The following is an 11,414-nucleotide window of genomic DNA, read 5'->3' as shown; positions in this document are numbered from 1 at the left end:
GGGAGAATCCGTTCTATGCCTCTCTCTTAGCTTCTGGTGTTGCTGGCAGCCCTTGGCATTCCTTGGCTTATGGCTGCATCACTCCAGTCTTGCCCCCATAGTCACATGGCCTTTTTCTCTGTGGATCTCTGTGTTTCAAATTTCTCTCTGTTGAAAGGATGCTAGTCATTAAAAGGATACCCGGGATGATCTTATCTTGAGATTCTTTTTATTTCCCCTCCAAGGGCCACAATGTCTTTATTGAAGTGGGATGCTAGGACATGAGGGAGGGAGATTCTCAAAGGCCTAGGGCTCTCCCAGTACCTGGCTACGTGTTCCACTGTAGCTGGTGGGTCCAAGTGGCTGAGATAGCCCGGGGCCAGCATCCAGCATCAACGGCCCAAGAGATTGCCCTTCCCCCAAATGCCTCGGCCTGTGCTTGGTACCTCACCAGTTTCCCTGGAAAGGCTTTACGGGCTTAAAACTCCTAAAAAAGGAGACTATCTACAATCTAGAATTATGTTCATTCATTACTTAGAGAAATCATAAAATGTAAGAAAAATCCAAGGGTTGAGTTGTATCCAAGGCAGGGGGGATTGCTTCTCTGTTTGGATGAATGCAGAGAGGGCATCCCAGGGCATTCTGTTGCCCTACGGTTTATGGTTTACAGATCTTTCAGGGCAAAGATGGTGTCTGAATTATCTTCAAATCCTAGGTTCCTGAAAGAGCTTTGCTTATTTTATGGTCTGTTCTTAGCTACTCCATGTTCTTTCGAAAGAGAGGTCATGTGCAATCACACAAATAAATAAGCGAGGAAACATTCTGATGTCTTCCTTGGGAGCTGCCAAGGGTGGAGGAATTGTCTTGTCTTGACCCAGGCCCACAAGGCACAGCTCAGCTAATGCCCGCCTTTGCTGGATATTTTTCCTGGCCCGTCCTCAACTCCAGACAACCATAATTTAATTTAATTTAAACACCTTTAATCATCTGGCTACTTAAACCACCCCCTCACAACTTCCCAAGCCAGCCATTTCTGGGGCCTTGAATTTCCCCTCCTCTGGCTTTCCTTCCTATCTACACTGGACAATGACCTTCTGCTCAACCCCATTTTATTGATGAAGAAACTGAGGCTTACAGAGGTGACCTGACTTGCCCCATGTCTATGTAACTCAGGCAGTGGCTGACCAAGTCCCTGACTGACCCCTGACCTACAGCACAGGTTCCCAGGCTTTTGTCTCTTGGAGTAACTCTTGTGTGGGGAGAACATTCTGGAACGACCCACACTTATTTGAGCGGTTGACTTCCCACCTATTGGAGCATGGCCAGGATGGGGAGCAGCACTTTGTGACTCTAGGCCAGGACCTGTCTGGATGGTGGGGAAGGAAGCATCGAGGGTGAGGATGTACACTAGCTAAGGTCCCTGGGCTGCTGGGAAGTTGTGTTTGCCCAGCATTGTGTGAGGCTCTCTACCTGTTTTATCAGCCCATTCTCTAGATGAAGAACATGTGGCTCCAAGGAGATCCATGATCCAGCACCCGGGAGACCGCAGTGGGATTCACAGGTAAGTCTGTCACCGAAGGCAGATCAGAGGTAAGAAAGTACCACAGGGGTGCCGTGGATGCCTCACAGGGGAGAGCGTGAAGACTGGTGCCCTGCTCCCCACTGCCGATCCCATTTGTTCCCAAATGACAGCCTGTGAACCATCCCTGGGCTGTACGTGCATTTCCACAGGAGCCATGGGGCAGGCGTGGCCCCTGAAGCCACTGGTCACGTGTCCTCAGAACACCACAGCTTGTGGGACACCTGGGGGGCTCCGTCGGTGAAGCGTCTGCCTTCGGCTCAGGCCATGATCCCAGAGTCCTGGGATTGAGTGCCGTGTGAGGCCCCTTGCTCAGCAGGGAGCCTGCTTCTCCCTCTGCCTGCTGCTCCCTCTGCTTGTGCTCTCTCCCTCTCTCTGGCAAATAAATAAATAAAATCTTAAAAAAAAAAAAAAAAGAATACCACAGCTTGTCACTTTTGGAGAAACCAGTACCACTACTTTATAGTGTGTGTGGGGGGGGGCGGCAGGGGGCTGCTCCCAAACCTGGGAGAACCTCAGAATCCTGTGAGATGCTTACAAAAGTATGGCGCACCGGGGCCCCCGCTCCAGCCCGGGAGACGTGGTCTGCTTCCCGGAGCTGCTTCTCAGGAAGACGTGCACAGTAGGCGGGGGCTTTCACAGCACCTTCTGCTAGGCCAGTGGGGCAAGGGTCACCTTTGTCCCCGGCCGGCCAGGGACACTGCAAACCTGAGTGGCAGCTGGTGGTCACGAGAGAGAATGTGACAGAAGGGCCCAAGCGAGGCCTTCCTGGACAGAGAGCCCTGGGTTTGGATCCATTCACATCACCCGAGCCTTAACCCCCTCATCTGAATAATGGGTCCAGTCATTCCCAACACAGAGCATCGAGGCGTAGTAGCCCCTTCAAAGCCCTGCAGGACTAAATTCACCAACCGAAGTGGGAGGCTCGCCCTGCAGGTTCTCAGCAAATGACAGCCAGTAGCCGGGGGGCTACGCCAGCTGCGCGCAGATGGGCCTTTCCACTCCTGCGGTGGTTTTCTCCCATCTGCATCCACACCCGCCTCCGGGGGAGGAGAAACACGGAGGAGCCCTAACACAGTCCTAGCAGACGTCACTGCCGATGGCCAGGCTGTGCCCTCTCCATCAGCGCTTCCCTAGGCTGAGGCCCGTTTTCTGATGCTGGCCGGCCACTGGGCAGCAGCATGCGCCCAACACCTGCCTGGTTCCGGTTTCCTTTCGTGAGCTCGAGTGTGGGGCAGGCTCTTCTCCTGCCCGCACCCCTCCAGTGCTGCCACGGGGACTGATCCTTCTGGGCTAGGTCCTTGACGCCGACAGCCATTGCAAGGGATGTTGCCAGGGACAAGGGTTGGTTGAAAACTGGTGGGAGAAGAATTCCTGATGAAGGGTCACACACTGGGCACTCCCTCTACGGCAGGAGTTTCTCACACAATTTCATTTCACACTGATTGCCACCCTCCAGGTAAGTGGGCTAGGCCTGACCCCGGAGCAGGTCTGTGTGGACAAGAACCATGCCCTGGACTCATTTAAGGTGGTTTTTCCTTTGGTTTATCCCTGAAGCAGCCAAAAACTGGTCAAAGGAGAGACTGCGATATGGGTAGAGTTGAGTGGCTCTGGCTCCCTACGGCCTCTGGGCTCAGAGATGCCTAGGAGTTCTGTGGCCTTGGCAGGCTGGGTGCCCTGGAGCCGGGTGGGGGGAGGGCCGAACAGAGAGAAGGGGGGCCCTCAGTCACGTTAGCGCCCAGGGAAGGCTAATTCCCATATAAATGACATTGCCACTCAAGAAGTCACTTCACTTAGGTCGCAGGTCTAGGTTATGAACCTTGACCCCATTGGGAGCACTTCCCCCCTATCTACACCTGAGCTTTTTAGGGCTCGTTTTCCATGTGCAGGCTGGGCTGGCATGGGACAATCACCATTCTCAGAATCCAAGGACGCCGTCGGGTCCACAGTCTGAATGCCTCTGACCACCTCTCCTTCCCAGCTGCTGCCTAGCACCTTTGCTGGCAAATTCTGTACTACTGAACTTCGTTATCAAGACTTCTATCTGGTGTCACTTCACGCTGTAGGTATGCTGTACACCAGGCATTCGAGAGCTGCCCTCCCTGCTGTTGCGGTTTCTCCTGTTCCAGCACAGGGCACACCTGTGAGGCTACCTTGTGTGGTGCACGTATCTGAGCCAGGGACAGGTGTGAGTGAATGCTGGCTCTTAGATTATTCAACAGCTGAGCAAGTTGAAGCAAGTTGAGCAAGCTTGGGCAAGTCGCAACTCTGATGCCTCCCTGTTCTGCTGGCTCAACTAGGTCTAAGACTGGGGGACGGGCTCCAGAGGGAACGGACAGCTGTCTGGCCTCAAGGAGCTTCTCCCTTGACCCCTATCAGCCTCAGCATCCTCACCTGCACAATGGGAAAATCACGACCTTCCTCGAAAGGCAAGACTGTGGGAGTGAATGGAGTAGAGCATCTGGCAAGGAGGGCCTGCCGGCTGTCTTTTTTTTTTTTTTTTTTTTACTTTTCAACAACCTGCAACCCCCCAGAGAAGCTCTAGCCTTTTTTCTCTGTAACCTTAACCCCTTGCCTCCTGGGTCCTGATCTCCCTTCTCCCTGCTGAGCACCCACTTCTCCAATTGGTTTTGCCTGCCCAGCTGCCCACGGCCCAGCTGCCCGTGGGCCTGCGACTCTGGGAATGCCCTGTGGCACGTGCACAGTTCATTCATTCCTGACCGGGGCTTCTAGCCTTGCTCCTTTGCTCTGGAACCACAGACGGGAGGGACTTCAGACAAACCTCAAATACTTGTCAACCCTGCTTTCCTCAGAGCTTGAGGCCAGCAATGTCCCCAGCAGGTGGCTGGCAGTCCTGTGGCCTGAAGTCTCACTCATCCCACCCCGTCAGTGTGGCTGGAAGGGGGAGGAAGAAGGAGGTAGGAAAGGCTATGTCTGTAACCCTTTCCCTCCCCACCAGGGGCGTGTCGCCTCCCTCGCACCCCACCAGAGTGAAGGAGGGTGAGCGCGAACACTTCCAGACAAAATCTTTAGAAGAAGGAAATGAGGAAGAGCGATCGGAACAGAGTAAACTATTTCAAGAACCCAGATTACCTCAGACTTAAAGTAACAAATGCATTTTTAATTGATCTACGGATAAAAACTACTTAGCACAGGTCAGCAACCAGGGCAGCCCCTGCTCTGTTGGAGCCATGTCCCGTATGGTCTTCAGGACCTAGGTTAACAGGCTATATGCATTATTACATGTCATCCACAGTATTAGAAAAACAAGGCATTAGACCAGTTTAGATGAAATGCACTGCTGGCGGCCAAATCCAGTCCATTATATTCCGTATTTTTTCTTTAGTTCTTCTACTTTGTTGACGTAAGCTTTCATGGCATCTTCCTTGGAAGTCCCTGTAAGGAATCAACAGGATTATCTGTCAGAGAGGCAGCACGGTGGAAAAAGCAGCAGACTTAAAGCCCTAGAGGCCCCAGTTTCATGCTCGGAGACTCAGTTTCTCACCTGTAAAGTGGGGTTTCTACTTCCTGCACCTCACAGACGAGGCCAGGACTCAACTTGAAATCCTTGAGGAGGTCGGCCCCTTAAGGGCCAGGATGCTCCGTGAGGCACTGAACCCCTAACATGCGTGCAGCTGTCCTGAGGCCCATCGTGGGCCTGCGGGCCACGTGAGTCCCCTACTGTTGTGGGCGCGTGATCAACCTGAGGCTTGGGAGGAAGGCTGGACGCTCCACACAGGTCAGAAAGCCTGACACAAGGAGCCGCAGTGACTTTCCTGGCCCTGCTGACTGTCTCTGACTCTCATGGTTGCCTTTGACCCATCAAGTATCTCTCTCCGTTGGGCTCTTTGCTGGAGCTGCGAAGCTGCCAGCAAGAAAGCAAAGCCAGGCACCATCTTCTCCCCAGAGAGAAGCGGTGAGAAAAGTTTCGAGAACTCTGAGTAAACGCAGCTGACTCGTGGAGGGGAATGAGGCAGAGCTCTGCCTACGTGCTGCAGTCCAAAGAGCACGGACCAACCATATCCCTCAGAGATGGCGAAGCCCGGCTTCCTGGAGTCTGCGGTGAGGGAGAGACACTGGGAGTCGGAGCGCTCTCTGAAACACTGCAGAGTGCCGGGACACTGGTCTACAAACGGCCAGTGACGATGGGCAGTCAGACGGGCATTCCTGTTCCAGTTACTTGCAAATCCTAGGAGGATACTTATTGTATTCTAGCCCTTTTTGAATCCGAGGGTTTTTCATTCGCGGGAAGACAGAGGGCTTATTCAGAAACTAGCTAGCGAGAACACAAAAGCTGGCAGGCACTTCAGTGCCAACTTGTGGGTCCTGCTGCAGCAGGTGGCACGTGATGAAGGCGGAGCTGGGATACTTCTTGGCTGCTGTTGCTTAGCACAGAATAGCTCCATTCATGGGGCTTACGATGTGCCAGCAGCTTGCCATGCATTAGCTCATTCCTTTCCTTTATGTGCCTTTCTGGCTGGAAGGGAGCTGGGGAGGGCTGCTTGGGTTAGGGGATTGCCGCTCGGCCTTGCGAGGAAGAGGAAAGTGTGGGCAGGAAATCACTCCTTGTGAATACATATAAAGCCCAGCCCAACTCTTCACCACCCCCCAGCCTGTTTTTCAGTAACTTGGTCCCCAGCCCCTCCTCTCCAGAGGATACCACTGCTCAGAGACGGTGCTCTTGGAGAAGGCATACATGGTATTAGGAGAAAAAGTAGGTGGCCCAGTTTTTTTCCATTCTGGCCAGGCCAGGCTGGTTTCTAGCATGTGTCTCATCCACTGTTTGCTCTCTTCACCCCTTACGCTCCATACCGAAGAGGATTTCGTTACCGGGCTTCACAGACCAGGGAAACTGATTACAAACAATTACCTTTCAGCTGATTCCAGGCATCCCACTTGGCCTTGCCTTTGAGATCCAACAGCCCAGGCCGTTCTGAAACAAGGGAAGGAAAGACGTTAGATCTGCCTCAAGTTCTAAGGGAGAATGTCATCGACTCTCTTGTCCTGAAAGCCATCTTGCCTTTCATTGGTTCCTTCCAGGCTCTGTTATGGAGTTAAATGGGTCTAGCATAGTGGGTTCTGTCTTCAGGAACCCAGATGTACAGAAATCCAAATTTAAGATGTAGAGAAAATAGGACGAAAACTGTTCTCATTACTAGGCAGTCTTTGTCTTAAAAGTTAAATAACTTCAAAACTTCTCCTTTTAAAAGCCACACTTAAAAAAAAAATTTTTTTAAACAAGTACTACATTCATTCATACGGCTTAAAATTCAAATGCTATTTAGGAGAATACTATAAAGTCTCCCTCCCACCCCTGCTCTCATTCACCCAATGTCTCTCCTTCATGTTATTATTACTGTCAGTTTTCTGGGCACCTCTTTCTGTGAACAGTCTGTTCATATCCTTGCCCCATTTTTCTACCAAGTTGTTAGTCTAATTCTTGTTAATTTGTGGGCATTTTCTCCCCCAAAGGCAAAGCATTCTTTAACTCATACCATGATTTTGTGCTTTCAGACCCATCATCAGCTGCACTTGGGAAACACACTGGCTACTTCCCTGCTGACCTATTTTACGGCCACGCTGAGAACAAAGGCAAGAGAAGCAATCCCAGTGCCCATGGCCCGGACCACTGTGCCTAAGAAACACCAGATCTCCTCAGATGTTTCCAGAGAAGCATTCCCAGTGATGCCAGAAAGGGCACCTGCAGAGTTGTCATCTAGGAAGAGTAAGCACGCTCCAAAAGCCCTTTTTGTGATGATGGACGTTTTACATTTGCACTAACTCAGGGCCACTGGCCACTTGTGGCATTTGATACGTGGCTTGTGTGACTGAGGACTGGGCTCTGCATTTTATTTAACTATTTTCAATTTAAAATTGAACGTGGCTAGTAGTGACAATCTACTGGACAGTGCAGCCCTACAATGAGCTGACTCCTCCCCAGTCAGGAAGCGACAGACTCCCAAGCCAGTCTACATACTCATGTAAAGCAGCACAGAGGCCAGGGTCCAGGAAAATCCTGTTTGGCGGAAAAGCATCTCAGCCCCTCTGATCACCCCCACTTCATCTCTCCTTCCCCTCCTTGGAAGAATATAAAGTTTATAAACCCAGTGCAGAACTCAACTTTGCCCTAAGACCTTTTTCAGCTAAGCCCTTCCTGGGAACTTTGATTTGGCACTGCTCTGGGCACCATTTCTGGCTTCCAGATGGCTGGCAGCCACCCACTTGCTCCACTGCCCACCCCAAGCGCAGTGGAACTGGCCGTGCTTAGCCTCCTGAACAGGGGAGGTGGAGACCTCCTTCTATGCTGCCATGGCCACTGCCTCGGAGTCCCTGCATACATTGCACTGTGCTGTTGCCGCAGTACACACCTGAGCTGCAGGGACTTAGGGGCAGAATAAAAACTGTCCAAAGCAGGAAAGACTGTATTCAGAATATGGTAGTCTAAACTACCACCTCAAAATCTCTACCAAGATTTTTTTCAATAGGGAAGAAACAGCAGGAACCGCTCTCAGCAAAAATGCTTCTGAACGGCCACAGGAAGCCAGCTGTTTCTCTGCTCCTGATATCGGGTGTGGCCCAGCTGCCAAGTGCTCTGACTTTGGTTCTGCCTGTCTGGGGTGGAAGTAGTATGGTTCAACAAAGCTACTACTGAGCCGAGAGCTTGGACTAACTCTCTTCCAGGCTGGGGTTTCTGCTTCCTCCCAAGTAGATGGAAAATGCTGGTGATAACCAGTAAAGTCCTTCTAAAAATGAGGATTTGAATTCTGCTACCTGGGCCACCAAGAACAGTGCAGGGTCTGTGAGCCCCATTCAGGAGCTTGATCTTGGCGGGGGGCGGGGGGGGGGAGTGACACGACGACTCCATGAGCCATTACTGTGTTCCACCTGCAGGGCTTTGGGTGGTTTTGAGTGTGCAGTTCCCACTGATTGAGTTCTAGCACCCATCAAGGCTGCTGAGCCTGCCTTGGGGAGTAGGGGCCTTCCCAAGCTCATCTCAGCATACCTGTGTTTATGTCACCCACAGTTGCTTGTTTGAAGTGGCTGTAGATGAACAACATCTCATCATCTGCTGGCTTGGTCTTGAGGTGCTTAACATCCTCAGCAGCTTTGTCGAACTCAGCCTAAACATGAGGGAGAGAAGAGGCCTAAATAGAGCTCAGTAATGGGGAGAGACAGGTTGGAAAGGCAGCACTCCTCTGATGCCCACGAGGAAAAGCAGTGTGTCTTCTGAGCTCTCCAAGAGGGCAGCCAGAAAGATTCAGCAAAACCAGGGGGAGCACATCGGTTCACTTGTTTGATGGACAACTGTATGCTCTCACCATAGTAGGTACCAGGTGCTGGAAACACAGTGATGAAGGAAGCAGGCTAGGAGTACCTGCAGTTCACTGAAAAAGCGTGGTCAACTCTCTCACCACCCCTGGGTCAGGCCGGGTCCCAGTAAAGCCCCGACCTGTCGATAGGGATAGCACAGCGTGTTTAAAACAGGTGAGAAGGGGACAGGGTTTGAGGGCGGCGGTGTCAGCGGCTAGAGCCTGTTGGACCCCTGCCCCCTGGGACTGGGTGCCCAGAGCTGACCTCTATTTCAGTGCTCTGATTGGAGAGAGGTGAGATGAGTCAGAGGTCATCTCACACAGCTCAGTCTCCAGAAAGCGGCTACACTGTAAAGAGGGAAAAGGCCTCTGGGTCACCTCTCCCCAAGCCCTCCCCTTCCCGCACGTTGGACACTCAGCCCCTATGTCCCCTGACCTCCAAGCAGTCAGCCACGGCTTCCTTGCTTCCCCACTCTGCATGGCGTCCCTACTCCTGCCCTGACCTTCGGGATGGGGAACTCAGTCTCCTTGCTCCTTCAATCCACGGATCTTCAATCCCTCTACCTTTCATCCTACCTAGGACCCTCGCCTCCGACCCCTGTTCCTGCTTCATCGCAAAGTCAACCCCATGGGCAACTTTCTAGAAGTTGCGGGTGGGTAACAGTGTCCAAACCCTGTAAGTTCCGCTCACAAGGCTCTGTGCAAAGAAAGCTGGGCACTGGTCCATGAGGCGCAACGGGGGCCGGAGAAGGAAAGACCCTGAGGGAGTTCTGCCTGGGAGATACCCACCCCCCCCCCCCCAGCCTAGCCGCACCTCCGCAGCCAGACTAGGCACGCTTTATACCTGAGACATGCTGGCGGGGTTGCGAGGATTCCAGAGAGCCCGCGGAGGCGGCGAAGAGCAGGAAACAGTAGCACACCACTCGACTGGCAGCGCCTTTAGAGGCGCAGCCGCAGGCGGCTCCAGCCCCGCCAGGCAGGCGACAGGCAGCCAATCAGAAGCCAGCTCTACGCTGGGGGGCGTGTCCAGCCTCCGCGGCGCGGCCAAACCTGCCGGAACCCACGTGGGTTTGCTCGCACACGCGCGTTGAGAAGCCGAAGGGGACGCCGGGAACAGGTGGGGCCCGCGGAGGTCGGGCGTGCTTTTTGGAGAGGGTTCGCAGGTTCCAGTCGGGGTCAGAGCTCGGCCGCTGTGGGGAGTGGACCGCGGGGCAGAGGGGTGGGGGAGGTAGCTAAAGAGCAGAGACTTTAAAATTGTTTCATTCAGTCTTGTGTCTGGAGTGCAGAGCCTGGAAGTTGCGCCCCTATACAAGTAACCTCTCAGGCCTGGGGAGGACGAGTGGTCTCCGCCCCTCACGGGGAACTAGAGGAGACCCTGCCGGACAGGTCCGTGGAGAACTGCGCGATGGTGGGAAGCTGGACTGGTTCCCAGAAAAGCGAAGCCAAGGCCTCTTCCTCTGAGCTTTTGGCACGTTCTGTGATCTAGTATGTTAGTTTGCAGTCCTACGCTGCACATTTTTCTGTGCATTCCTCCACCTGGTGCTTTAAAGGCAGTGCTGGTGTCTTATTTGTCTTTAACAAACTTGGCCCGGACCCGGTAGCCAGCAAATGTTTGTTAAGTAAATAACTCTTCATTCATAAATGTTTACTGAATTCTTTGCTACCTAACTTGGCGCTCCTTTAGACCTTGATACAACAGTGGAGGAAACAGATAAATTCCTGCTACTTATATTGGGGATAATAGTTGATAAAATAAGTAGAAAATTTGTTGGGGGTTAGGGAGTTGGAAGTTTACGGTTTTACACGGGAGGTGGAGGGTAAGGGAAGGTAACATTTGAGAAAGCCCCTCAAGGAGAGGAAGGAGCATTCCAGGCAGAAAATAAAGTGTATAGGTGTGAGCAAAGAGTGGAGAGAAAGGGGGGAAAGAGGTGTCAGAGTGGCTCGCTAATGCAGAGCTTGGCCTTTATAGGAACTAGAGGGATTTGAACTTTTCCCATTTTGAGATGGGAAGCCAGAGGCTTTTAAGCAGAGGATGATGAGACTGACGGGAGGCACATTTTTGCAAAGTTGTTGTAGAGGCTGATGCTCTCCATGGGAACAGAAGGGAGCAGCACAGGTGGCTGGCAGAATTTGAAGATGATGAGAATTTTCTGGTGGTTACAAAGCTGGGTGAAGGGAGGGAATTGATGGAAAATTCCTTGGAGATCATTTACAAAGAACATTCCTCTCCAATTCCTAATTTGTGTCAACAGGACTAGACTACAAATCCTCACACACGTCGCTAGCCCCCCCCCCTCCGTTTACAGCCGCAAGTGTTTAGAAAGCAACGCCAGGTGGAAGCTTTCAGATGTAACTTATAACTAGTGTTAGGCCACCCTTTATAAAGATGCAGTAGCAGGGAACAAATCTAGAGGCTTAAGTCTATGAATAATTTTGGTAGAGAAAGCAAAGCCAAACAAATTAACAAAAAGTTTGGAGTTAAACTTGGGGAGATAACATTTGAATCTTAAGAAATATAGGTTTTTCCCCCAAAGTGGCAGTTCATA

At 52.0% G+C, this 11,414-nt stretch overlaps 2 protein-coding genes across 3 annotated transcripts in view; one reads left to right on the top strand and one right to left on the bottom strand.

Moving 5' to 3' along the window:
• Positions 1–4,658: 4,658 nt before the first annotated feature.
• On the bottom strand, positions 4,659–9,856 carry DBI (diazepam binding inhibitor, acyl-CoA binding protein). Its single transcript, XM_040645855.1, has 4 exons — positions 9,713–9,856; positions 8,562–8,679; positions 6,429–6,491; positions 4,659–4,954 (listed from the first exon to the last, which is right to left on the bottom strand). Exons 1-4 carry the CDS (start codon positions 9,719–9,721, stop codon positions 4,881–4,883), a joined length of 264 nt encoding a protein of 87 aa, XP_040501789.1. The 5' UTR covers positions 9,722–9,856; the 3' UTR covers positions 4,659–4,880.
• Positions 9,857–9,881: 25 nt separating this feature from the next.
• The window catches only part of CUNH2orf76 (chromosome unknown C2orf76 homolog), a 55,233-nt gene continuing 53,700 nt past the window's right edge, over positions 9,882–11,414 (top strand). Inside the window, exon 1 of one of the 2 annotated variants that reach the window (XM_040645809.1) lies at positions 9,882–9,985. The gene's annotated coding sequence lies outside the window, so the exon portion shown is untranslated. Of the gene's footprint in view, positions 9,986–10,081; positions 10,255–11,414 lie in introns of those variants that run through there. The other variant, XM_040645815.1, reaches the window with a different exon arrangement.

The sequence above is a fragment of the Ursus maritimus genome, unplaced genomic scaffold, assembly GCF_017311325.1.
Source record: "Ursus maritimus isolate PB19 unplaced genomic scaffold, ASM1731132v1 scaffold_1, whole genome shotgun sequence".
Taxonomy (NCBI): domain Eukaryota; kingdom Metazoa; phylum Chordata; class Mammalia; order Carnivora; family Ursidae; genus Ursus; species Ursus maritimus.
Note: the sequence above shows the minus strand (reverse complement) of the source record. Positions and strands in the feature narration are given on the sequence as shown.